The following is a 27731-nucleotide window of genomic DNA, read 5'->3' on the forward strand; positions in this document are numbered from 1 at the left end:
GGCTTCAAGTTTTACTCTTCCACTGTCAGAGTACTTAAGGGGCATCTTATCTAATGCCCTCATCTTACAGATGAAGAAATGAGGCTCAGGGAGGGGAAATCTAAGATCACATAGCTAGTAGGAGGAGGCTTCAAGATTTGAACCCAGATCCTTTGACTCCAGATATAATTTAGCTTTATTCACGTTTCTAGTAATAACATTTTTATATGCTATCTTTAGAATTTTTAGTCTTGGACAGATAAAAGCTGCTTTAGATAAGAAAAGAAACTGTCTCGTGAGCAAGGCTACAGGCCTCTTGACATGGAGAGAATTTAACTGTTTGGTAAATGCCTTTTGTAGAACACTTCTATCACACATAACTCAATAGTTAATGCTGAAAAATTTAAGAGTATCCATGATAGTCTTGGGGCTACTTGTTGAAAGGTAATCAGGCCAAAACTCTACTTGTCAGTCCAACATTAACAAGAGATCTTTCTTTTTAAAGAATTTAATGTTACATTTGTCAGTGAAAGAAAATCTATTTTCTTTCCCTCTTTCTTCTTCCCTCCCAAATGGAAGAAAAAGAAAGTCAAAATAATAAATATGCATAGTCAAAGAACTTGGATGTGAATCTTACCTCTTCTGTTTTATAACTTAAATAACCCTGGACAAGTCACTTAATTTCTCTGAGCCTGTTTCCTTACTAGTAAAATTAGTGAGTTGAGGATTCAATAATCTCTAAATCAATGATCTCAAGACTGCAATGGCAACATCTCTGTAAGCCTCAGAAGGGCTTCTTACCAAGTGTGTGAGGCCTTGAAGGGATCTTTGTTATATAACTTTCACAAAATCACAAAATCCCAGAGTTGTAAGGGACCTCAAGTTGGGTATCCATAGGTGAACAAGACCCTCCCCTGAAATATAGCCAAACGAATGGCTATCTAATCTTTGCTTGAAGACTTCCAATCTTTTTTTGGATAGCTCTATCAAGAAATTCTTTCTAATGCCAAGTCTACTTGCCTCCTAGCAACCCCCACTCTATTTTTGCTAGTTCTGTCCTCTGGTGCCCAACAAAACAAGTCTGATGATCCCTGAAGGTAGCTATTGTTAACCGTTAAGTTTTCTCTTTTCCAGACTAAACAACCTTAGTTCCTCCAAATCCTATCCATATGACATGAACTGGAGGTCTTTCACCATCTTTTTGTCCTTTTGTGGATGCTTTTCACCTTATCAACGTCTTTCCTAAACTGAGGCAAATGGTACATAATAGCCAAGATGTGGTGTGAGTGTGCCCATCACCTCCTTATTTAGGGATGTTATGCCTCTCTTAGTGCAATCTAAGATCATATTGACTTTCTAGGCTGTACTATAACAATGTTGACCCATAAAGACTTTGCAGTTCATTTGTGGTCAGGTCTTTCTCAGAAAGGTGTTGTTTAGTCATTCTTCCTCAATCTTGTATTGACTTTTTGGAGCCCAGATATAAGACTGTACTTGTCCCCATTCAATTTTATGTAATTAGACTTGGCTCATCAAAACTTTCTGAAGCCTGCCTCTATTTCCCAGTGAGTTCACTGTCCTCTTAGCTGTCATCTGCAAATCTGATGAGCATTCTCTTTTTGTCTTTATCTAAGCCACTGAAAACAATGTCAAACAGCTTGGGATCACGCTGAGGTCTTTGGGTCTAGCCACACAATTTGTTCTGAATCCACCAGATTTTACTGTTGCCTAGCTCACATCTCTTCATCTATTCCATGAGAACAGCATCAGAGACTTGAATAAATGCTTTGGTAAAATTTAAGTAAACTGCACTGACCAGTTTAGCAACCTTGTCAAAAAAAGAAAGAAGGTTAATTTAACATGGTCTATACTTTTTTCTGGGTTAAACATATATTATCATATAAAACATACTTCTATATTGGTCATTTTTTAAAAAGGAGAATACTCATATAAAACCAAAACACCAAAATAATAATATAAATAAATTGATGTGAAAAATAGTAAGCTTTGATCTGCGTTCCAACTCCAATAGTTCTTTCTCTGGAGGTAGATAATATCATGGCCTATTTTTAATGAAGCCACATTAGCTCTTTGTGATGGTCGTTTACTTTTCTAGAGGTTCACTAATCAATAATTTAATAATATGTTCTAGAATTTTACAAAAGTTCACTGGTCTGTTTGTTGACTTCATTCTCTTCAGTTTTTTTTAAAAATAAGGACCCCCCTTATTCAAGTCTGTGGTACTCCTTCCCTCCCCCAATATCCATACCACCCAGAGTGCTTTAGCACTCAGATTTATCAGTTGTTCCTTGAGGATGTAGTTCTGCATTTGGTGACAGACTCATAAAGGACAGTTAGGCATTCCCTTAACTGTCTCCTGGCATTTGGAGGAATATCAGTTCCATCTTAGTAATTTTTGTTTTTTACTCTCCAGTTCATAAATTATTCTCCTTGGCAGAGAAAACAGAAGCAAAATAAGAGCCAGAAAGATTTGGCTTCTCTCTATCATCCTTGTTATCCTTGCCCCATCAGTTTTGAGGAGTGGTCCTATCTCCTTTTTGATCCCCATCTTTTATTTTCTCCTTTTTTTGGCCTCAGATCTCATTGTCATCCTCAGCTTATTCTGAACATTAGAACCTCTAACACTATTCTTTTTTATTCCTTCCTTTTTCTTGTTCTAAGTTCTCATTGCCATCCTCAGCTATCCTTAGCTTATTCTGAACTTTGGGACCTCTAACACTATTCTTTTTTTTTTTTTAAGTGTATCATCTTTCTTAGAATCAATACTATGTATTGGTTCTAAGGCAGAAGAGCAGTAATGGCTATGCAATGGGGGTTAAGTGACTTGCTCAGGGTTACACAGCTATACTAATACTATTCTTAAAGAACCATGTTTCACTTTCTGCCTTTGCCTCAATTTTCTGGATATATCTTTTAGAAATCTCAGTTGGGAGGACCAATTAATCCTAAAAGTATATAAGTTATTTGAAAAAAAAACAGGTAAAGAAGGAGTCCTATAAAATTCCTCTTATGACACAAATATGATTTCGATCCCCATACTACGGAGAGCAAAACCAGAGAAAGAAAACTATTTCCTTAATGAATATCAATGCAAAAAATGTAAATACAATACTAACAAGAAGATTATAGCAATATATCTCAAAGATCATATATCATGTGGGGTTCATACCAGGAATGCAGGACTGGTTCAACAATAGAAAAACTATTTACATAATTGGCCATATCAATAATAACAAAAATCATATCATTACATCAATAGGTGCAGAAAAAGACTAACAAAATGTAACATTCATTCCTGTTAAAAAACACTAGAGGGGGCAGCTGGGTAGCTCAGTGGATTGAGAGCCAGGCCTAAAGACGGGAGGTCCTAGATTCAAATCTGGCCTCAGACACTTCCTAGCTGTGTGACCCTGGGCAAGTCACTTGACCCCCATTGCCTAGCCCTTACCACTCTTCTGCCTTGGAGCCAATACACAGTATTGACTCCAAGACAGAAGGTAAGGGTTTAAAGAAAAAAAACACTAAAAAACACAAGAGTCATTGAAGCCTTTCTGAAAATGATAAGTACGATCTATCTAAAACCAAGAGCAAGCATTATCTATAATGGGGATAAACTTGAAGTCTTCCCAAGAAGATCAGGAGTGAAGCAAGGATGTCCATTATCACCACTATTACTCAATATTGTGCTAAAAATGCTAGTTAATTGAATACACAAAAATAGGCTATGAGGAAACAAAACTATCTTTTTGCAATTAATATGATAGTATACTTAGAGAATCAACTACAAAACTAGTTGAAGTAATTAATAACTTCAAAAAAGTTAAGGATAAAAAATAAACCCACATAAATCATCAGAATTTCTGCATACTATCAATAAAACAGTAGGAAGATGTAGAAAGAGAAATCTGAATTAAAGAAATTGCAGAAAAAATATCTGGGAGTCTACCTGGCAAAACAAACCCAGGACTATATGAACACAATTACAAAATACTTTTTTACACAAATAAAGTCATATTTAATCAATTGGAGAAATATTAATTGCTCATGGGTAGGCTGAGTCAATAATTCATCCAGAAGAACAAAAGATAAAAAACATCAAGGGAATCAGTGAAAAAAAAAAGTTAGATGGCCTAACAATTCTAGATTTCAAACTATTATAAAGTGAGAGTCATCAAAACAATCTGGTACAGAAAGAGTGGTGGATTGGGTACACAATACACAATAGTGAAAGATGATAATAATGGCAGATAAGTCCAAAGATCCAAGTTTTTGGCAATAAGAACTCAATATCTGACAAAATATCTGACAAAATTTGCTGGGCAAAACAGAAAGCAATTTGATAGAAACCAAGCAAAGACCAACATCTTACACTAAATACCAAAATTTAAAATGGATAAATGATTTTGACATAAAGGATGATATTACAAGTAAACTAGGGAGCATGGAAAAACGTACCTACTAGAATTATGGATAAGGGAAAAGATTATGACCAAACAAGATAGAAGGAATCATGGGAAATAAAATAGATGATTTTGATTACATAAAATTAAAAGCTTTTGCACAAAAGCATTCATGTAGCCAAAATTAAAAGGAAAACAGGAAAATATTTTTGCAGCATTTCTCTTATAAAGGCCTTATTTCTCAAATATATAGGGAACTGAGTCAAATTTATAAGAATCTGAGTTATTCCCTAATTGATAAATGGTTAAAAGAAATCAAAGTTATTAATAGCCACATGAAAAAATGTTCTAAATCATTTTATCCTTTTAAAATGCAAATTAAAACAACTCTGAGATATCACCTCACACCTATCAGATTAGCTGACATGACAGAAAAGGAAAATGACAAATTCTGGAATAGATGTGGAAAAACTGGGACCCCAATGCACTATTGGAGGAGTTGTGAACTAGTCAAACCATGCTAGAAAACAATTTGGAATTACACCTGTAGGGAAATAAAACTATACATACCATTGAACCTAGCAATACCATTAGTAAACCTTTATCCCAAAGAGATCAAAGGTGAGGGAAAAAGACTTATTTATACAAAAAATATTTATAGTATTTTTTTATTGTGGCAAAGAATTGGAAACTGAGATGTCCATCACTTGGTTGAACAAGTTATGGCATATGATTACGATGGGATAATTTTTTGTGCCAAAAGAAATGATAAGCAGGATGGTTTAAAAAAACTGGAAAGACTTACATGAAATGATGCAAAATTAAGTAAGCAGAACCAAGAGAATATTGTGCACAATAAGATCAATAACATAAGGATAATCAGCTGTGAATTAGCTCTTTTGAGCAAGACAGTGATCCAACAGAATTCCAAAAGACTAGTGAAGAAAAATGCAAACCACTTCCAATGAGAGAACTGATGAATTGTGAACACAGATTGAAGCATACTTTTGAAAATTTTATTTTTGTTGTTTTATTTTGTGTTTTCTTTCACAGCATGACTAATATAGAAATATGTTTTCCATGACCTCACATGTACAACCAAAATCAAAATGCTTGCCTTCTTAAGGAGGGGGAAAGTACTGGAGGGAAGGAAAGTATTTGAACTTCAAAATTTTAAAAAATATTGCTAAATTTTTTTACATGTAATTGGGAAATATTTAATGAAATAAAAATAGTTTTTTAAAGGAAAAGGACATCTCAGTTGGCTGGTGAATTCTCTGTGCCTCCACATCAATTTCTTTGAAAGAGCTTCCTTTCTTCCTCCTCAAAAGTAGTTTTCTATTTTGTGTCTTCAGAATTCCATTTTTGAAAGCCTACTACCTGGGTTGACTTTAGAATTTAGGCCATGGGATCCTAATCCCCTTCAGCCCTTTAGAATATGCTTTCCTCAAATTTATGATGCTTATTAGACTATGCCTAGCTTTGCCTTAGGAGCATTTAGGCTTGTGTCAGAGATGGTTAGAATTATTTTTAAGTAGAGATTTCAGAACTAGGCACAAAGAATACATTTTAAAAGATAGATGATACCAGTTTAAGCTTCTGCTTCAAAAGATGTGCATGGTTCACAGATTACAGATTATACACTCAAATAGACATTCACACAAAATTCAGTTAAAGAAAAAGCTAAAACAAAGATAGCTGAGATTGGTGTGGTGCTTCTTCAAAGTTTACACAGCAGAGACTTTGCATACTTAAGACATGTTTGTTGAAAGAATGAAGGAATGCAGAATACTTTGAATTCATAACCAAATACAATCACTCTTTGCTCCAGGAGGCAAATATTATTTGCAATATTATGACAATTGTAATAATAAGTATTATTCTCCTTATTAGACAGTTGAGCACCCTGAGGCTCAGAGAGATCACAGGATCATAGAATCATAGTTCTAGAGCTGTGTTGATGAACCGTGGACCGTGTGCTGGAGTGGGCTGCTCTCTTTCCCCTCTCCACTCATGCCTGAGGACATTTCTCACATCACCACCCCTCTGCCCAGCAGCCCAAAGGGAGAATTTCTTCCTTTCCCTGTCTGGGGTAAGGTCTCACATGTGTAAGGGTTGCAGTTTGGGCAGTTGGTCTCTAAAAGGTTTTCCATTACTGCTCTGGAGCTTGGAGAGTCCTTGGGGTCACCCAATCCAATCTTCCCATTTTATATGTAAGGCAAAAGGGACTTATCCAAGGTCTCACAGATAACAAACAGCTGGGTTTTGGATCCAGTTTCCGTGACTCTAAGTTAAATGTTAAGGAGTTATGATAAAACTGTGTCAGGGACTTGTGTTATCAGAAATAGCTAAATAAATGTCTGCATCATCCACTAACCTGGCTGTCAGCTTTGGAGAAGTGGCTATTGAAGTAAAAATCCTGATCATGGCTATTTTGCAGAGGTCAGCAGCAGAGCCTAAAAAAAGGAAGAGCATCTTGTTTTTTTATCAGTGAAACAAAGAAGCCCACCTCCCTGACCATCAGTCTCTTCTAGCCCCTTCCTCCTCCTCCCCTTCACAGCCATGTCCATCATGATCCCATCCTCATCTAGGCCAAATGTCTCTGGGAAGTTTATCCCTGGAGTCTGATAGTCTACAGTTCTTTCCTTAGCTGAGTTAGTGTTCTGTTAACTTAGAGCACATTCTCCACTCCCATCTCCTAGGCATCTTTCCTAGACTGTAAACACAGCTTTGGCACACTTTTCCCTAATCACACCTGTTAATTTGGAAATCATCAGAAACTATCAAGTAGTCAGAAAACCCACTCTTTAATCAGGAAAAAGGGATAGGTTCATTATTCTGGCCACCACACAGAGCCTTGAGCTAACTGTCACACAGAGCCAAAGGCTCTGGGGCTCTAGGAACCGTATCCCTGGGAGAAAACACTATACTAGATGCCAACTCCCCTGGGAGGAGACCAGGCTCAATGTCTGCTTCACACACACTGAATCCCAGAGTCTTTTCATACCTTTTGGGAAGCCTACAAAGACTAACCCCAAAAAGGTGTGTAAACCTCTTTGCATTCAATAATTATGGTATTAGGTAACAAAAAATCCAAAGGTCAAACTGGGTTTCCAGAGAAGAAACTTTAACCCAATAGAGAAGCCTTCAAACCAAAAGATGATTAACATTCAAACCAAAATTGGGGTACTTGGCATTGGGATTTCTCAAAGGTAAGGGTAAACTGAATCATCCAAAAATCCATGTCAACACACCCCTTCCTCATCAGATTCTCAGACAATTTACTTGTTGCTTTCTATAGAGTACTGTAGGGCCATTTTTCTTAGTAACAGCTGCTTTGAATTAGTTGAGGAAAGGATAATGTCTCTCTTTATGGCAGTGGAAAGCCCTTATTATTCTGGGTATCTTCTTTGGAGGGGCAGCTAGGTGGTACAATGGATAGTGCACCAGGCCTGGAGTCAGGAAGATTCAGCTTTCTGAATTCAAATCCAGTCTCAGATACTTAATAGCTATGTGATCCTGGGCAAGTCGTTTTACCATGTTTGCCTCAGTTTCCTCATCTGTAAAATGAGCAGAAGAAGGAATGGCAAACCACTTCAGTATCTTTGCTGAGAAAACCCAAATAGGGTCATGAAGAGGTGAATATAACAGAACAGCAGCAATCCTTTCTGGAAGGTGTTGCTAAAACTTTTCCTGATACCTTAATTGTAGTGGGATGTATACACTGGTTGGTGCGTGTTATCTTGGGCCAAAGGTCTATTGTTTATGGAATGCAATAATGCTATTTTTGTTTATAGCATCTTCCCCAGTCTAATGTTGACGAGGATATTTGAGCATATGCAAGTATATGATGCCTGTATCTGGCGACTCATTGTTGGGAGTCTCTCTAAATGGCTGCTGAGCGAGAACTCTGTGGGAATACTCTATTGCCCAGAGAGGCATTTTGTCTCTCAGGTTTCTCTCTTCTTTTATCATTTCAAAACCCAAAGACTATTCAAAACGGCATCCAGAAGAGCCAGGTGATAAATGATGAAAGCTTTATCCCATGCCCAGCCCCACACAGCCATAAATCTAGGCCTGGAATGGGGCTGCCTTTCTTCTCTTGTATTTTCTATCCCTATGAAGTGACTGAGCAGCACAGTCTAGATGACCTTGTGAATTTCAGAAGGTTATGAAGTCCTGGATAGCAGGGAGGCAGCAGCTTCAGTGTCCACAAGAGAGGCAAACGGACATAGCAGCAAGGGGCTAGTGCCAAGGGTAGAATAAGCACTGGAATTCACCTGTGGTTCACCTGTGGATTCTGATTGGATGGTGCTCAGGAAAGGTGAAAAATGAAGTGGTTAACACATTATTAATGTGTAAATCATTACACATTATTATGTGTATACATGTTACATATATATGTAAAAAGTCCTAGAAGATTATAAGTGAGCTATAAGTTGAATTTCTGAACCTTGTTTAAACTATTCTGCAATGGTATGCTGTGATTCTCTTATGCTCATCACTGCTTTCTGTGAGGGAATCAAATGTCTAGTGTTGTACCTGATTCATAGATGTCTATTGGGGTTCTCTTTTACTTTCTCCCCCTTTTGTGGAAACCCTACCAGTGATGGTGAACCTTTTAGAGACCTTAGAGACTGAGTGCCCAAACTGCAGCCCTCACACTGCATGTGAGCATTTCTTACCCTAGAGAGGGGAGGGAGGAAGCACTCCCATTAGGCTGCTGGGCAGAGGGACAGGTCATGTGAGAAATGTCCTCAGGCTCCCTTGGAGAGGGGGAAGGGAGCAGCCCCCTCCAGCACTCTCTGGCACACATGCCTTCATCAAAATGGCAGAATATAGCCTCAAACAGAGTTGTCCTTGGAGCAGCCATAGAAGGAGTGATGAGCAAATGAATGTGAGAATTTGGAAACCTAGTTCCCCTATTGATAAGGCAGGCAACTTCAGATCAATGAACTCTGAGCAAACCTTAATGATAGGTAAAAGGCTGACAGAAATTGCCAGTCCTTATGGCTTAAGCCAAGCCACACCTAGCAAGCAACTCTATTTGACATAGAGTAATACTATTAGGATTTAGAGTTGGAAGACATTTTAAGGATATTTTGGTTCAATCCCTTTAAATGACAGGAAAGTAAAGTTAGGCCCAGAGGAGTTAAGTGATTGAGGTCATGAGTAAGGAGCCATCCTTGAAATACTATGCTCTTTCAATATCATATCACCTCCATTTTTTTCTTTTGTAAAAAAAACCCCTTATCTTCCATCTCAGAATCAATATTATGCATTGGTTCCAAGGCAGAAGAGTGCTAAGGGTTGGGCAATGGGGGTTAAGTGGCTTACCTAGGGTTACACAGCTAAATTTGAACCCAGGACCTCTCTTCTCTGGGCAGCCTAGCTGCCCCCAGACTTCTACTTTCTAATAGTTCATTCTCCTTATTAATCTCACAAGCAGAGGAGAAAGGGGGAGACTGGGCTCTAGTTAAGTTAGTTTTGTTGTAAACCATCAAATCAATACTACATTACTTCCAGATAGATCATGCCAATTAGTTCTCTCGTTTCTTCTACTCAGCACCCCTCCTGTGACTTCCCAGACAAAAACACCATTTCCTGCTTATCACTACCCTATGTGATGTCTCTTTATGCTAGAAGGTAAGCTTCTTAAGGATCTTCCTTTTGTATTTGTATCTTAGTGTCTGGCATACAATAAGAGTTTAATAAATACATTCCATTAATTCATTCAAAGGAGGTTTGATTATAATGGAATGTAACTTTATAACACCAAAACTTATCTATCCAAATGAACATTGCTCCTTTCAAAATATCATAGAAAGTCAGAGCTCATAGGGATTTCAGTCTATCTAGTCCAAACAATAACTTAATAGGCTTTATCCTTGAAGATTATTCATTCAGCCTTAGCTAGAAACCTTCTTGAGGAAGAGAAACTTGCTACCTTCCCATTCTACTTTCCAAAGAATCACAGAATTATAGGGTTGAAGGGCTCTTAGAGGTCATGCAGCACAACCTATACCTGGTCAGGAATACTCTCTCAAGGATCACTGACGATTGACCATCCCACATCCAAAAGAAGACCTTGAGTGATGGAGGACTTCAATGCATTTCATTTTGGGACAACTTTCGTTATCAGAATATTTTTCCTTTTACTGAGTTGAAATCTTTCTTCCACTGCCACTGCTCCTCATGCATTCTATTTCTGCTTCTGGGACTCAGCAGGATGCTTGTGATTATTTCTCTTGCACATGATGGCCTTTAGATATTTAAAGAGCACTCTCCTCACCAGAACAGAACACACAAGGTAGCACTTTACAAAGTGCTTTCTTCACAGTGACCAGGGGATGTAGGTCTTGTGCAAGTCTGATGATTCCCATGGACAGAACTGAGGTTCAGGGAGAATCACACAGGTAGCAGGTAGAAGGGCCAGGTCCTTTGACCCTTAAACCCATTGGTGCTCTTGCCACTACACTACATTGTTTCACAAACTACTATGGATCTTCAGTTATTTGGTAACTACATGGACTATCCTTCACACTCTATAAGGCATCTGGTGTTTCTTTGGGAGCAGTGATAGGTGATGCTAAGTCACCTCTATACTTTCACCTTGTGACCAGCAGATTGCATTTGTAACACAACTGACTGTAACCAGGGATTAGTTCATATGGGAAGGTGTCTCTTGATTTTGGCTTTTTGAATATTACCTAATCTCAATGGCCCAGACTAATGCATAGAAGAAGCTAGAAAAGGTCTAAGCAACTATGGGAATAGAACCCTCACCAGAGTTTGGCTGTGTTACCTTGGGCAAATCATTGTGCCCCTACACATCTCTATTTGCTCACTCATAAAATAGAGATAATCATTATGGCACTACCCACCCCAAAAGGTTTATTATGAGACTCAAAGGCAGAAATACATGTGAAAGCACTTTGTAATGGTAAAGTACCACATCTTCCAAACGACCAAACAAGGAACTAACTGCGCCATATGGTTAGGTCCTGGCCTATTGGAGAGTAAAAAGTTATTGTGAAGAAAATGGAAGCCTGCGCTTATAACAAAGATGGGAGTGAGACTGACCAGCTTATTGAGGAAGTTTGGTATTTTAAGCTTGCTAGGGAAGTGAAGCTTTAATTTTTCATTTTTATCTTAATCTTAATTTATAATCTGCTTCAGTAATGGCCAGTTTCATCATTTCTTCCATTCTGGGTCATCCTCCATGTTTGTAGAGCACAGCTTCTACATGGCTTAGTGAACAGTCTCTATGAGTCCCCAAGCTGAGAAAATTAAACCCAAAGTAGCCAAACTCCTCATGCTGAGCCTCTTTGCAGTTAGCAAGACAATTCCTTAGAAAACAGAGGAAAAAATTTGTTGCTGGGCCCATATTTGGAACCTTTCCCATGGTCATTATCATACAATGATGAGAACACTGTAGAAGGACTTTCATGAAGGTTGGTGTAAATTTGCCTCAAATACATGAAACACTAACATGTATTGGGTAAACAGAGTATTTTATAGCAGAAAAAAACAGGCTAACATTTTCTTGTTCACCCACTCTGAAGATTTATCGCCCTGTGTTAAATACATAGGCGGTAAGAACCACAGGGTTAACTCTATACAGATCCAGGACATACTCTGGGACTTGTTTTCTTGGCTATATCCTTCATGTAAGTTTGTTTCCTCTTCTTATCTATTTGTGATAAAAGTAGAGTACAGGATGGGTAGTTGCATGATCTCTCGGGCAATGTAACATGATTGTGTTGTCACAAAATATTGTGGAATCAACAGTCTGATACTAGCTTCTCCCAAGTCATTTTCTAGTCTTCAGCAAATTCACCATAGGCACTGTACCTTTTGTCTTAATAATATTCTCATATTTCTGTCTCAATATCCACTTCAGCTTTCTTATTCCTTCTTTTTATTTGCATTTTAACAAAGGATTGTGGATGTAGAGCAGGCTGGGACATTAGAAACTATCCAGTCTAATCTTATTTTACTGAGGGAGAAATTTAGACCATCAGAAGAAAGTGCCTTAGAATTAGAAAAATGTTAAAACTATAAGGACTTGAAAAGTCATTATCCATTCCTTTCATTTTGTAAATTAGGAAATCATCACAGAGTCCGGTTTAGTACCTTGCCTCAGGTCCTACATTGGGTGGGTGGGGGGAACAAGTTCTTCAGCACTGAACCAGGGCACATATCCATATGGAGCCATAAAATGCATTTCCAGTTCCACCAGAGTATCCTAAGCCAATAGATCAAGGGCTCCCCGATCATTCATGTTATATTAGAATATTACTGTTAAGAGATCATTGAAGTCAGGTTGTTTTACATCATAGGCTGACTATGGGTATAAAAGCAAAACTTGATTTCTTCAATTCCTTTGCTTCTGCATCTGCTGTGACTATCATAATTTCTAACATGACATGGCCACTTTCTCTTGAGGTTCCTATCATTAAAAAATCCTCCATATTTGTCAGAAATGGGACCAGAAAAGCAGCTTACCCTGGCATGTATTCAATGAAATTTTCAGCAATTAAGATAGAATTTAATCAGATGCTCTGCTCTTAAAGGAAAGGTCATTCAGGTAGCTGAAGTACTCCATCATCACATCTTGTTTCTCTACTACTATTACTATCTACATCAGCTACTCAATAGCCATATATCTCATCTGGCTGGAAGATCTGTAGAGTTTTCCCACAAAGATATTATTAATATTTTTCTACCTTTTTAAAATACTTACCTAGAGCCCTACAATATGATTCCTTTTGTCCCATTTATTGATTTTCACATTGGTATCAATCTTTTTGACATAACAGTACTATTCTGTTGTTCTTTCCAGAATCTATTTCTTTTTGGACAAGTTATGTTCTTTCATTGCCAGAACTTAATCATGAATTCTACCCTGCCAAATTTTGGTTATATCTGGGTAGTATTTGCCTTTTAAAATTAAAATTTAAAATTTATTTTGTCACTCGTACTTTCTGTCTCTCTCTCCATTGCACCACTGTACTGCTTTCTTTGGTGAGCACTTAATAAATGCTTATTGATTGTATGTAATGTCCTCTGTAATATCTAGCTATAAAGTTTTATCTGGGCCTTTTGCTTCCTTTATTGTCAGTGTTAAAGCTCCCTTGAATGACAGGTCTCTCAACAACTCCCTTCTTGACAGTCTTTGGGAGATGCATTTTGTTCCTAGTCAAGAGTCCATAGTTAAAGCTGTGAGATGGAACAATATATGCTCTTCTAAATTTTATCCACACAGTTGGCTTCTTATTTTGTTCTTTGAGAGGCAGTGCAGTATGGGGAAAAGAACCCTGGCCTTCAAGTCAGGAAACCTGGATTTAAATTTTCCCATTCTTACTGTGGGACAATGAGACACAGATATATATCCTCAGGTACAAAAAGGTGAAAATAATAAATATTTGTATTTCTTACCTCATAGTTATGTTTTAGGAAAAAACATTTTGTAAACATTAAAGTGTTATATAAATGGAAGTTAACACTTCTCTTCTAAAGTCATAATCTTTAATTGGAAGAGGCACATAAATCTATCTTGTGCAACCAAATCCTTGGTTTCTTGCCCAGGGCTTCCTATTCCCAAGAAATGCTTTCTTCTGTTTTCAGTTTCCTTTTCTCATTAACATTTTTCTCCCTAGCTTTCTTAATTTCTTTTTATCCTACAAAGTCTTCATCTTTCCTAATAAGTCATTGGAGAAGGGATTCTGCATGGCCTTTCATTTCATCATGTAAGAAGACCAGTTTACATCTAAAAAGCATATAGCATATTCTAACATATCCTAATTTGTGGCAGTTTTCTAAAATTGACAACCAGGCAGGACCAAAGTTTATGTGCCTTTAGTCTTAATTTACCTTGCATTGTAATATTGTTTTACTAAATCTTAAAACTATTTTGTATTGCGGAATAGATGTGACTTTGCCATAAACATGGCTCAGAATCTACATGTCAAATTAATTTGAACAGTTCTCGTCAATATGAATCACTGATTCTGTTTTAATAACTAATACTTTTTGAAATTTATATACTTAGTTTCATGATTCATTGATTTTGTTATCTATGTAGACAAAATGGTCATAAACATTTTCTATCAGTTGGGTTTTTATATCTTTAGGAATGTAAAATTCAGTATAGTTTTAAGAGGTACAATTAAAAATTAATTTTCTAACAAAAAAGTCATGTAAATTATTCCCATTTTAGTGGCCCAGACAATCTGGTATTGGCTGGGAAGCCCGTGAGTTGTGTTTGCTTAGACAGCTTTGTTTCGTGACTTTGAAATGTTCTTGTGCCTTACTCCATCTTGTATCAGTAGGATTATCTACTCCAGGTTTTAGGGTATCTGTAGGTACCATTTTTATGACTGGTCTAGCCTTAATGTTTAATTGCTCTATAGGGCTTTATTGCTATTGGACCATTCCCTTGGTGTTGAGAATTACTGATTCATGATGCTTATTTTTTAAATCAAATTTTATTTCATTTTCAGACAAAGATCAGCCTTCTCTCTCTCTCACTTCCTTCCCTATTCCCTATTAAGAAAGCAGAAAAAAACAAAACCCCTGTTACAAATATATATAGTCAAGCAAAATAAGAGTCTACATTGGCTGTGTCTAAAAATTCTATGCCTCAGTCTGCACTTTAGTTGGGCAGTGTGTGTCATTAACTGTACTCAAAAACTGTAGTTAGTCAGCTATACTCCTCTGTGGCTCCCCCTGAATCTTCCACAGTTAACTAACTGCCTTCCTCATCCCCTGTTGGTTGCTTCTGATTTTCAAAGATGTGGCCCTTAGGCAACTGCTCTTAAGGGTCATTATCTCAGGCTACAGAGATTCACTAAATTGCTCAAGTGTTACTGATCAGTAATCAGTAGTAGTTAGATAATCACCAGATGGGACCACTATAGGACTACTTGTTAGAGTAGATGCAAATTACTCCACTCTAGTCCACTGCTGCAGTTATAGCTGCTATTGTCTTGAATATTTTTGTAAGATATTAAGAAGTCACATTCCAGAAATTGTTCACAAGGTCATTGAAACAAACCTTTAAGAGAAGCCCCACATATAACAGAAAGTACTGTTAGAACAGCAGCATTTATTAGCAAACACACCCAGAGAAATGAATTTAGCTACATTTTAATCTATCGGATCTGGCAAATTCAAAGAGTAGGAATGAATAGTTATCATTTTACCTTGGACCACAAAGTTTACTGCCTGTCTCTCTGCCTGAGTCCTCAATCTGTAATCCTTTGCATTGATATTTGGCAGGGGTCTTCTGCGTCCCATGATAGAAGTCACATATCCTTTGGTTTTATGAAAGAAAAAACAAACACATATAAATTGGAAGTAGAGTATATGAAGTGTGCTGGTAGGGGGTTCCCAGAATTCTGGATAAGTGGATAGAAGGAACTTCACAATCAGGTGGTCAATCCTTTCATTTTTTTTTTGTCACCAGGAATTTAATTTATTCCAAAGAGGTTTATTTACAAAATATAGAAAGAGTGAAGTAAGAAAATCAGACAGAGGTTAGGGTAAGATATCTAGCCTAAGCACAAAGTAATTTACTCCTGACCCCTGGCTCAACCAGGGCAGGGGAATTTAGTCCTTAACTAGAGAGGCCTTGGCCCTTGTGTCTCAGGTCCAGTCAGCAGACTCTTCTCCAGTCTCAACTCCAAAGAATGAAGAACTATCTCTCACAGGAAGTTCAATTCCAAGTAGAACTCCAAATAAAAATTGCACTCAGAAAGTTGTAACTCCCATTTAAAGACACTTTTTTGCATCACTTCCTGTGCCTTCCTCTAATTTTATGTCTACCAATCACAGTTGAAGCTTTGCTTTAGGACTGCCCAGGGCAGTCAGTTTAATTCTGATTCGTTACCCACTATTACACACATGGATCACAGACCGTCCCACTTAATGATTAAGTGGGATGTTTATACTTTTGGTGATTAGATCTAAAAATAGGCAGATCTCCCCACTCAATTTTAAGTATAGTGTTTACACTTTTGGTGATAAAATCTAAAAATGGGCAGAGGAGTTAATTTAATTTTCACAATCAGGGGGAAGTTAAATTTAATCTTCACAATGCCCTTCTCACCTTCTGGTTTGTCCCTTGGTTTTAAGTCTCTTCCTAATCTAATTCATCTTCTACTTACTGCCAAAGTGATTTTTCTAAAGTAATTCTCAAACATTTTGGTCTCAGGACCCCTTCACACTTAAAAAATTTCAAGGACATTCCAAAGAGCTTTTATTTGTGTATGTGATAGCTATCAATAGTTATCATATTAGAAATGACAACATCTTAGTATTGTTATGAAAAATATTTGACCTTTTATATGAGGTTTTGACCCCATACTTTAAGATGCACTGATTTTTCTATGTTATGTGCCATTTCCTTTACCATGGAATTGGAACTTCTTTGGTTCAGTCTTTGTGGACCTTTTGCCTCACAAGACTTTCACAAACTGGTTGCTTAAATTGCTGTCTTTTTATTGACTTGGAGTTCTTTGAAAGAAGAGGCAAATAATGAGGAGATGGCCTGGGACAACACCAAAGATCCCTTAGTTAATTGGAATTTTGGACTGGCCCTTGCCCCATTTTCTTGACCTGTAGATACAAAGTTTTTCCTTGCACTGTAAAAAAGTAACCAGGAACAGCATGCTCCTGGGATGCAAAGAAGCCAATTATAAACAATCACAGGAAGATGTTGGAAATGCTCTTCAAAAATCAAAAATGTTTCCTGAGAAACTATCACTGTTGCATTTCCTCAGGAAACCAATTTTATAACACAAAACTATATAACACTATGAGTGATAATAGCAAGAGCAAATCAGAAAATTAATTTTCTCTATGATTTGGTGTAAAGAGTAATTTCTATACTTATGACCATTGGCTTTATAGTTGGAAGAGAAACCATTTGTTCCAAATCCTTCATTTGAAAGATGAGGAAGGTAGGACCAGAGAGGTTTATGACTTACTAAGATCACCCAAAGGATAAGTAGCAGAGCAGGGATTCAAACCCAGGGCTCCTAACTCCAAATCCAGCATCTGTTCCACTATTATGTACTGTCTTTCTCTAAAAAGCATTTTAAAATTCTGAATTTGAATAACACCCAACAAAATGAGTATTTCCATATATGCTATAGAACAGAGAGATTTATACATGAAATTGAGAACTCTTAGTCTTGTAGAGTTAAAAAAAAACAAACCCAAAACATTCAAAGATGTCCTGCTTGTCTGTGATTCTCTCTGTCTCTGAGCCAAAAAAGGGTCCTTAGAGATCATTTAGTCCTACCCCTCATTTTATAGATGAATATACTGGGTTGGGAATAATCTAACTGCCTATTAGTTCAGGGAGCTGAAAGGCATCTTAAAGGCATCTAGTCTAGCCCCTTCACTTTATAGATGAAGAAAACAAAGACCATAGAGATAAAATGACTTGTATTCAAACCAGTCTTCTGATTGTGAGTTCCAAAGCTTTCCCTGCCAAACTATATAATACTGCTTTGCTTTCCTATAGGTAAAAATTTCAGGGAGACATTTTGGGGATAATATAAATAATAATGTCCTAAGATTTAAAGCTATCTTAAAAAGAAATTCTCTAAATTGGTAAGCACTTATCTTCTGAGTGGAGATATTCAAGAAGAGATGGGGCAGTGATCTGAGGTTCTTTAGAAAGAAGGTCTCATCCCCTGGACAGAGGGATGCCCTGTTTGCCCTTACAAAATAGAGCTGGGTGCACTGGGGGGGGGATTGAGTGTCATAGAGAAACATATTTCAGGTCAAGAGAAAACATATCTATCAATAGAAGCTATTCAACAGTGGAAGAAGCTGCTCTATGATGTAGCTGTTCCTCATCACTAGAAGTATCTGTTGATGATTCTGAGTCAAGATCCAAGTGCGAGCTAACAAACAAAAATGCCAGTCAGGGTTGGCATCTGGGTTTCTTTAGAGTACCAAAATTTAAGGGGTTGAGACAAAAGTGAAAAGTGGATGCAGGAGTGAAGTTTTAGGATGTGGAGGCAAGATATGAGGCATTCCAGAGAACTTATGATAGATTCAATTTGTACTCCTAACCCTTCAGCTTTTTATGTGTTTCCCACTCTTGCCAGGTATTGACATGTTAGTATAGTTCTAGAATAGATCTTCCAGACTCCTTCCTGATTTAAGGCTGTGAGCTCATTCATTCATTCATTTATTCAACAATATATTAAATAACTATTGTGTAAAATGCATTTTCATAGGCACCATCTAAGACCTAGTCCCTATTTTCCAAGAACTTACCACATAATAAAAAGCTAAGATGTAAATACAATTATAACATACAGTATTAGATAAGCATATTAGAAAAGTACAAACAGAGGTCTGTATGATGTTAGAGGGGGAAGATTTCCTGGAGGAGGTGTCATTTCAATTGGACTTCAAAGAATTTGTAGGAATTGAATAGGCAAAGAAAGGGAGGTAGGAAGAAATATGCCATGTTTTGTTCATTTTATTCTATTTATGACACTAATCAGAGCAGTAGAAGCTGCAATAAAAAAGCTATTATCACATGTAAAATGCAGTGGAATTGAGCATTGGCTATGGGAGGGGGTTGGGAGGACGGGAGGGAAAGAACATGAATCATGTAATCATGGAAAAATTCTCTTAATTAATCAATTAAATAAAATTTTTAAAAAAGAAAATCTGCTATCATTGAGAAAGAGTATGAAGATAGGTAAGTGGAGAGGCTTAATTACCTTTGTGGTGGCATTGCATGATTGTTTCCTGGGTAAAGTCATGGATTTTCTTGTATTTCTGGAGAAAACTCTCTATAAACTGACTGGATTGAAGAGAAGTTACTCCAAGGCAAGCAGCAAGTCGTTCTTTGCCTTAATTTTTGATAAAGAACAAAGAAGGAAGGGACTTAAAACTCACCTCACACACAATAATGATGAGCCTGTTCACTAACCAGGGCAACAACTCCTTTATTCAGAAATTTAATTTTCCTCATTTTCAGTTGTGTAACTGCCTCCATTTGGAGCACTCCTAGCATTCAAATATATTCATGGCGTAATTAATATTTTTATATTTACCTCAGTATAGGTTGTAGAGCCCTCAGATCTTACACAGGCATTCAGGCTACTTTTAAATAAATATCATGCACTAGTCTTTGTGTCATGTTACAAAAATATACATAAAATTCACCGGACTAATAGTACAGATAGAATAACACATAAAGGGAATAAGAATTATACACTGGAAAAAGTGCTAGATTTAAATCAAGAGAGCTTTGTTTCAAATCCCAGCTTTGCCAGTGATTAATTATTTGATCTTAAGCAAGTCACTTAACTGGGTCTCAGTTCCCTATCTATAAGATGAAGTGGTCAGGCTAAATGACCTCTGGGGTTCCTTCTAGCTCTTAATCTATGGAAACCTTTAACTAGCCCCATCAACTCAGACCTAGAAGAGAACTGAACTTGGGGTTGCTATTGGGCCTTACATAGCAGCTTATGACATTCTGATGAAATTCTTCTCTCCCAAAGAGGATCCCCTAAAGAGTACGTATAGTACTTGGGCTGTTGAATATGTAATTTCCTTCCCATCAGATGTCTTCAGTGGACATCTCGCTGGCTTTGTTCTCCAAGTAGGACACTGTCAAGAAATTATGTAGATGATTCTCCCCTCCTCCCCCAAGAAGCATGATACATGAGGAAATTCACTGTTAGGTCTGAGCTTAGAATTCTTCAGTTTGGGAACGCTTGGTCAAGGGAACTGCCAATGCTAGTACTTCCTAGGAAATCACCTTTCTCTGACTAGAAGGTTACATTCCAGAATCACATTGCCCATGAAATTAAAAACTTCCTTTCTTCTACACTAGTAGTTGAGGTTCAGGAACAATGTCCTTGAATGTCCTCCCCACAAGCACATGAAACTTGCCATGCACTCAGCTGCCTCTGAGGGTGGGAAGGAAGAAACCTCTTCCCTTCCTTGCCACCATTTGGAAGAAGGCACAAGAAGAAAAGGCAAAGAAAAAGTCCTTAAGAGACATAAGGACCAGCTCACTATTATAGACCACAGCAAGGCAGCTAATTCTCAGCCAATTGATAGTACATCTCCCAAGACCTGGTATGTTGCTAGATGGATGTGCTTATTTGTCTGAAATCTCATCATGATGGTTGGAGAACTCAAATTGGTAGGTTATAGTACCATTTATTATCATTTCATAATACAAAAGCATGAGAACTGAAAAACAGAGCCAGAACCATGGTTTCTCCTGGCCAGGACTCTGTTGGTAACTGTTTCACTTTTCCCAGTTGTACTTCTTTCCTTGAGGAGGCCCTCCATTGAGGATATGTGGGAAGTCCATATGACTTTGATGTGAACCTAAAAGATTGGAGATGCTCCCCCACCAAACCCTCAAGAACACTGTAGCTCCATTAAACATTAATTTCCTAAATATATCTTGAATTTATTTATATTTTCTCTGAAAATGGCCAAGCAGAAATTTACACATTCCACAAAAGAGAATGGAAGGAGGAGGTGATTCCATTTTGTGGGAGCTTAAATGAAGATTGAGCTGAGATCCTAAAGCAGACACCCTAGACACAAACACTAAAGCACAGAGCTAAGGGAAAAATGGAGATCACCCTCCAATTTAATATGGCCTATTAATGACAACTCCTGCAATTAAAAAAATGAGCAGAGATGATCTTAGAGAAGACCCCCAGATTGCCATGCATCCTTTCAAGCAGGCTTTCTTTCACCTCTCTCCTTCCTCAAGCCTAGAGCACAGAAAGCAAAGGCCTTGTTCTTGCAATCAAGACACTCCAGCACCCTGGGAGGAGACATTTCATGGGGCCTAACTTTCCAACTACCACCAAAGGCCCTAAATTCTACTTCAGACTCTAGGGAGGAGTGACTTTGCTAAGCTTCTATTAGTTTAGACAAGGATGTCTAATCCTTGGACATTTGGTCTTGATGTTTTAGTTGCAAGTAGTCTCTATCCAGACTATCACCACAATTTTATTTGCCCTCATGACTTCTTAGCACCACCACCACTCCCTTCACCCTTCTCCTAGTGCATTCCAGGGTACCCTTCAGAGTCCATACTCTAATGTCCATGAACTCCTCTAGAGTCTGGGGGAAGGAGCTGGGATCACATCTATGCAGCCTTACTCTTAGTACAGATTAAGAAAGGCTTCACATCTGTCAGTCTGGCACCTTGGGAGAGTGCTTCTAGAGGGGAGTGGAGACTATTTGTAAACAAACGGTGAGTCATTAGCTATGATGTTTATGAAAAGGGTAATTTTGTTGCTTTTAGCAGAGGCAGTTGGTGACACCAAAGTTTCCACCCTAAGCCTTAGCATCTAATTTTCCCATTGTCCTATATCCCTGACAGCTGGAATTACTGTGTATCTGTGGTTGTTTGCTCGGGGGGCTGGGTATCTGTGTCTTCTCTCTGAAATTGCTACAGAAAGTGCCATATCATGGGGTCAGCTAGACAGTAAGCTAAGACATTGCCAAGCAACTCAAATGTAACTCTCTGATGACCTGAGATTCCTCCAGGCCTTTCTGAAATGCCACTAGGACTTTTTAAAAAAAGAAACCTATGAACTGTTGATATGATAAAATAACTTACATAAAAGTGAAATTGGGTAGATTAAAAGTTGTAACCTATTAAAAATGAAAGCTTAAGGTATAGGACACTCCAAGGATCACCTTGTTGATTCCCTTGCACAATATCTTTTGCACCCCATTCCCTTGACACCTTTACTTCTGGCCCTAATTATCTCTTGCTTGGATTTACAATAGCCTTCAGATTTTAATTGATTCTTCCAATTCATCCTCTACTTATCCTCCCCAATGATCTCCCTAGAAAACATACCTGACTATTATTCCCCTGTTCAAAATACCTCAGGGATTCCTTATTGCCTCTAATACAAACTCCTCTGCTTATTCTGTATGACTATAAGCCTCATTCCATTTAATTCCTAATTCCTATAATTTCACAGAGGTGATCCTCCCAAGCCCCCTGCTCCCATCCCCCTCAGTCCTTCCCTCCTGCAGTACCTCTTGGTACCTTTTCTGTCGTTAACAAGTTCCACTCTATCCTAGAGCTCTTTGTCCAGTCTGTGTCCACAGAAACATGGTTTTATCCAGATGCTAACTCACCCTGAGTCACTTACCCTATGCGGGCTGCTCCTGTTCTCCTGTACCCAACACAATGAGAGAGAAGGAGGAGCTGAGACATCCCTTGCTTCCCATTAGCACTTTCAGCTCCTTCCTCTGCAGAAATCTTGCAACAACTTGACTTATTTTTAGGTTAGCTCCATTTAACTGTATCACCCTGCTCAGAGTCAATTCAATTCAGTACAATTAAACCATCAATATCAAGGCTCTATGTAAGTACTAAGGACACAAAGATACAAAAATAAAAACAATTCCTTATATTCTACTGGGAAAATTCACTCACTTAGGTAAGTATATACAAGATGGATATTAATTAATATGGATGTAAATGTCCCAATTACTGGATACAGAGGGGTGGGGGGATGGAGTAGATCAGAAAAAGTCTTTGTATACCAGTGTGAAATTGAGGTGAGTCTTGAAGGAAGCTAGATAGTGAAGGAAGAGGAAGTAGGACAGACAGAATCATTTGAGGCATGGGGGATAGTGTGGGCTGCAGTATAAAAATGGCAGATGGAATGCCATGTATCTCCATACAACTAGTTTGGCTTGGAATGTAGAGTATGTGACTCAGGAGCCATTGGATTTTTTAAATAGTTAACAAAAAAGATTTATGTAATCATAGCAGGAGGATGGATATTCAATGAGGATATACACTGATATCAAGCTGAGTCAGCTGAGCAAAACTCCTCTGCTTGAGTGGCCATCATGGTACCCTAGTCAAGCATCAGAGAATGCTTGGAGCATAGGATGGCTACTTTTTACTCAAGGGTCCAGGAAATAATGCCAATAGTCTAAGCCTTTAGCTTCAAGCCAAAGAAGTTTTGAAGTTGTTTTAAAAACCTTTTAGGGGGAAAACCCCCCTAATTTAATTTGAATAGAGGAATGGGATTAAGATATTGTTAACACCACATTCCTTCTCTTGGTGATATCCTTGAGGTCTTCTAGAGCAGTAGTGTCAAAATCAAATAAAAATGCATCCTTGTGCTATGTATTAACATAGAAAACCACAAATTAACGGTATCTATATTATGTTGTATTTTTGTTTATTTCGTTAAGCATGTCAAGTATATAAACAAGAGAAAAAGAGAAATACAAAAACAAAAATGCACTAATTTGTTATGAGAGTTTTGTTTTTCAACCATTTGAAACTCCATATCCTTTGAGCTTGGCTCAAGTGCCACCTCTCCCACGATCCCTCTAGTAGGAAATGGAAGAAAGTTTGGACCTCAATAAAATCCTAACAGATGAAAGGAAGATAAAAAGAAGTAGGGCATTATACTCTTTCTCTGGCTGGAAAGAAGTAGAAAATATGATAATACTGTCTAGTTAGATACATGGGTTTACTAAAATATTCATTAAAGCCTTTGTAGGTGTAGCAGTCCACCCCTAGCTATGGGCAAGGGGAACAGTTGGTATGTGCAGATTGCCTTAAAAGAGAGCATGCTCAGACTTGAGCATGCTCAGTATTGCTCATGGCTGGAAAGGCCTCTGACCCTTGACCCCAGCTTCCCCCAGGTTAGGCGGGAAAACAAGCTTCTTTGTTCTCGCCTGGTTAAGAGAAACCACACCTATGCCTTGTCATTAACCAATGAGGGTCATCCCTATGTACTGTGTATCAGAGGGTATAAGTAGCCCAGCAAGCTCCGCCTCTCTCTCTCTCTCTCCTTCTCTTTCAGGATAGCTGATGGCTGTCCTTGCAGGAGCTTGGCCTCTGGCCAAGCTCCATCTTTAATCTTTCTCTATCACCTCTCTGACCTGTGTGGTATTAAATATGGATCTCTGGACTGGTAAGAGCCTTCGGAAGGGTCCTTTGATCGGAGCTTAGCTGTGGCTCATTGATAATTAATAAAGACTCATTCTGACCACCTCATATCTCTAATTTGACTCCGTCATCCCCCTAGTGGTATCTAGAATTTCTATCCTGTCTCTATCTTCCTACCTTGAGGCTTCTCTCCCCTCTGAGAGAGCTTCAGTAGGATATTTTATAGAACAGGGTACACAATTAGAAAAATTCACCTGTTAAGAATAAGGGGACAAAAATGCTGAAGCATTTTTGCTCCAAAGGTAACAATGGCAGACTCAGCAGACCATATGTCACCAAGTGACAATTATTTATACCTACACAAAATCACAGACTACTAGAGCCAGAAGCAATTTCAGAGATCACCACAGAATTCAATCTCTCTGCTTGATGGATCAGGATACTGTGCCTGCTCCATTCAAGGTGAGACAGGTTGAGTCCCCATGCAGTCTTGGTGAATAGCTATGGCTGGAAAAATTTATCCTTTGGTGGCTAAATTTTTGATGATGAACTCTCCGCGGTTAGTTAGGCTGGGTATTAGAGGACCTGAACACCAAGCCTTCCTTGCTCGATAAAATCTATGAGAGTTTATACTCCACTGGCATAGCCTTTGAGAACCAATTGAGCATCACTACTATGCCATAAGGAGGCATTTGAGGAGGACATGAGAGTATAATCAATACTGGAATCCAACTATATTCTGGATTACTAGGATAGGTACTGGACTTGAACCCAGGTCTGCCTTGTTCCAAAGTTGGTTCTCTCTCTACTATATCATGCTGCTTGCCTCTCATTTGTCCTATAATACAGTTATACCCTAGATTACAAAGGTTAATACAACAATTCATTAGGAAGTTGTTTCCAAGAGGTTATGAGTTCCTAACAACTTTTAGAATTATAGGACTCTAGAGTGGAAGGGAGCTAAAGGGAATCTAGTGTAGTAACTACTTGTACCATTTTTCCAACAAGAATGGCTTCTGTTCCTATGCCTACAATTCAAGGAAATTCATTGGTGCCCAAAGAAACAGGCCATTGTTGGACAGCTCCCATCTTTAGGAAGTTTATCACCGAGTCAATATAAATCAGGAATTTGTACATAAGTTGAGGATTTCCTTTATTGTATTTGCTCTTAGAGGCCCATTAAAATATAGGACACAAAACATTAATAAGCTATGTAACAATTTTCATTTGTCCTATAAAATGAACTCTTAAGAACAATAGCTTTATTCCCCATAATGCTTGAGACCATGTCTCCCATGATGCTTAATCCATGCATGTCTGCAATTTTTTTACATCACCAGCTGAGGGCTTTAGTTGGTAAGAAATGTTCTATAAAGTGAGATATTTTTTTTAAGGGACAGAAAAGAAGGGAAAGGTTGTTTTCATGGTCAAGAGAGGCAAGCTGGAGTTCTGGTTGCCCAGGGAGAGAAGGCCATCATGTGGATCAGTAGAATTATAATGCTCCTGTGCCTCAGTAGCATATCTGGACTAGGATGATGATAGTGGTAACAGCATTATGATAACAATAGCTGGCATTTATACATGTGATCATTTGAACCCTACATCAACTCTGTGCAGAGAGTAGTACTGGAATTATTACCCCATTTTGCAGATGAAGAAGCTGAGTTTCAGGGAAGTTAGTCATTCAGTCATTTTTTAACCTCCCTTAAGGGAATATCAGCAAAATACTCCCAGAGGCAGATGGCATCACACTATAAGCACCCAGTCCTGAGGCCCAATTTAGAAGAAGTTATTTCCCCTGCCCTTCACATCCTGTTCAGAAAGTTTGAAGGATTAAAGGGGAGTTAGATGGCAAATCCCCAATGTCTGTTGGAGTATAGTCCTGCATGCATGCAGACAGAGAATGTTCTGTTATTCGGTTTTATTACTTATGTCTTTTTCCATATTAAATATTTTTGTTATTGGATTTATGTGTCTATGGTATGATTCTACAGTAAAATCATACATGGATAGGAACATAGGGACTTGGGCCACAAGATAAATAATTATTATTTCCAAATAGTCACATTGAACCTGGGAGTTAAGGAATACAAAACAATTAAATACAATTCCTACCTGCTCCATACACCACTGAGTATACAATTCTCTTGGTCTGCTCTCGCTCCACATGTGTGACTTGTTCAAGAGGAATTCCCTTCCTAAGAAAAGAAAATCTTTTATCAGTCCCTAAGACAATAGTGAAATAGCATTTTCCAGGTGAGTTCATGAAAATAAAATAATACTGCTCTCCAGATAGTACTGAATATAGTACTTGTGTTTTTTTTAATGGGCTTAGAAATGTACACCTGTAGCTTAATACAGGAAAGTTTCTGGTTGATCAACAGTATATATGGAGGATTCAAAAAATTAAAGTAGTTCCTGGTAATCCATTCTTTCAAAGTTAGTCTAAGAGATATAAGCCATGAGTGTTTGCTACTCAGTGCTCAGACTGAGAAAACTTGGATGTTGTGAACACGTACTGATATAGGTTTTTCTCTTTCACTTCCAAGGGAATTAGACTAGTCCTTCAACCTTTCATATCACCTAGACCACATGCTTTGATGGACAGACTCCTTGTCTGGCAGCATGAACTCACAATTAGGTATGAGATCAAAGTATAAGATAAAATAAGAATTAACCTAATTCCTGACAAGTATTTGAACCAACTGATTTGTCAGTGCAAAAGTTTGAAAAATACAGTCCACATAGAATTGGTTTGTTGGGACATAAAATCCATAAATACACTGCCTCTTCTTATCTGATAGTACACAGAGAATCTAGAGCTAGAAAAGATGGCAAATGATAAATTGAGTCCCAGAGAAGGGAAGGTGAGTGCCTAACATCTGACATTAGAACCTCAAACTCAAATTCAGTGCTCTTTTTATTATCCCACACTAATACAGGGCCTTGGTCTTCCCAGTCTTGCACCCTATGAAATTAATCAGCAAATACATTTTGAGGCTTTATTATTGTCAAAACATTGTTAAAGTTCTGTTGTGAAACAAGGAAGTATAAAAGAGGGTGGCTTGCCTTGGAGAGTTTATAGTCAGTCTAAATGGGGAAAGGTGACATGTATCTAAGAAAAGACACAAGGCAGTATCTGCTAAGTTCCAAATGAGAGCTGCAGACAGTAAAGATGGGATTTCACCAATTAAGCAAATATTTATAAAGTGCTTAGTATGCACAAAGCATCAAGAAAGATAGAATTATATAAAGAGAAATGAGTTTACAGTTTGATAGAGGAAAGAGACATATATCCTGATATTTGTGCCTCTATTATGTATACATGTTCAAATTATATTATAGTGTTATACACATCAGCAGAGGAGGTAGGACATCTATAT

General features: G+C 37.9%; 1 protein-coding gene across 10 annotated transcripts in view; it reads right to left on the reverse strand.

Moving 5' to 3' along the window:
- LOC100022326 (DNA polymerase nu) overlaps window positions 1-27731 on the reverse strand; it is a 479612-nt gene that overhangs the window by 64838 nt on the left and 387043 nt on the right. For 8 of the 10 annotated variants that reach the window (XM_056802319.1, XM_056802316.1, XM_056802317.1 and 5 more), the window contains 4 exons: window positions 26464-26546; window positions 19154-19285; window positions 15608-15718; window positions 6778-6856 (listed from right to left, as the gene is read on the reverse strand). In XM_056802319.1, coding sequence (XP_056658297.1) covers window positions 6778-6856; window positions 15608-15718; window positions 19154-19285; window positions 26464-26546 — 405 coding nt within the window. Of the gene's footprint in view, window positions 1-6777; window positions 6857-14509; window positions 14949-15607; window positions 15719-19153; window positions 19286-26463; window positions 26547-27731 lie in introns of those variants that run through there. The other 2 variants (XM_056802321.1, XM_056802320.1) reach the window with 2 other exon arrangements.

This window comes from Monodelphis domestica, chromosome 6 (assembly GCF_027887165.1).
Source record: "Monodelphis domestica isolate mMonDom1 chromosome 6, mMonDom1.pri, whole genome shotgun sequence".
In the NCBI taxonomy this organism is placed as follows: Eukaryota; Metazoa; Chordata; class Mammalia; order Didelphimorphia; family Didelphidae; genus Monodelphis; species Monodelphis domestica.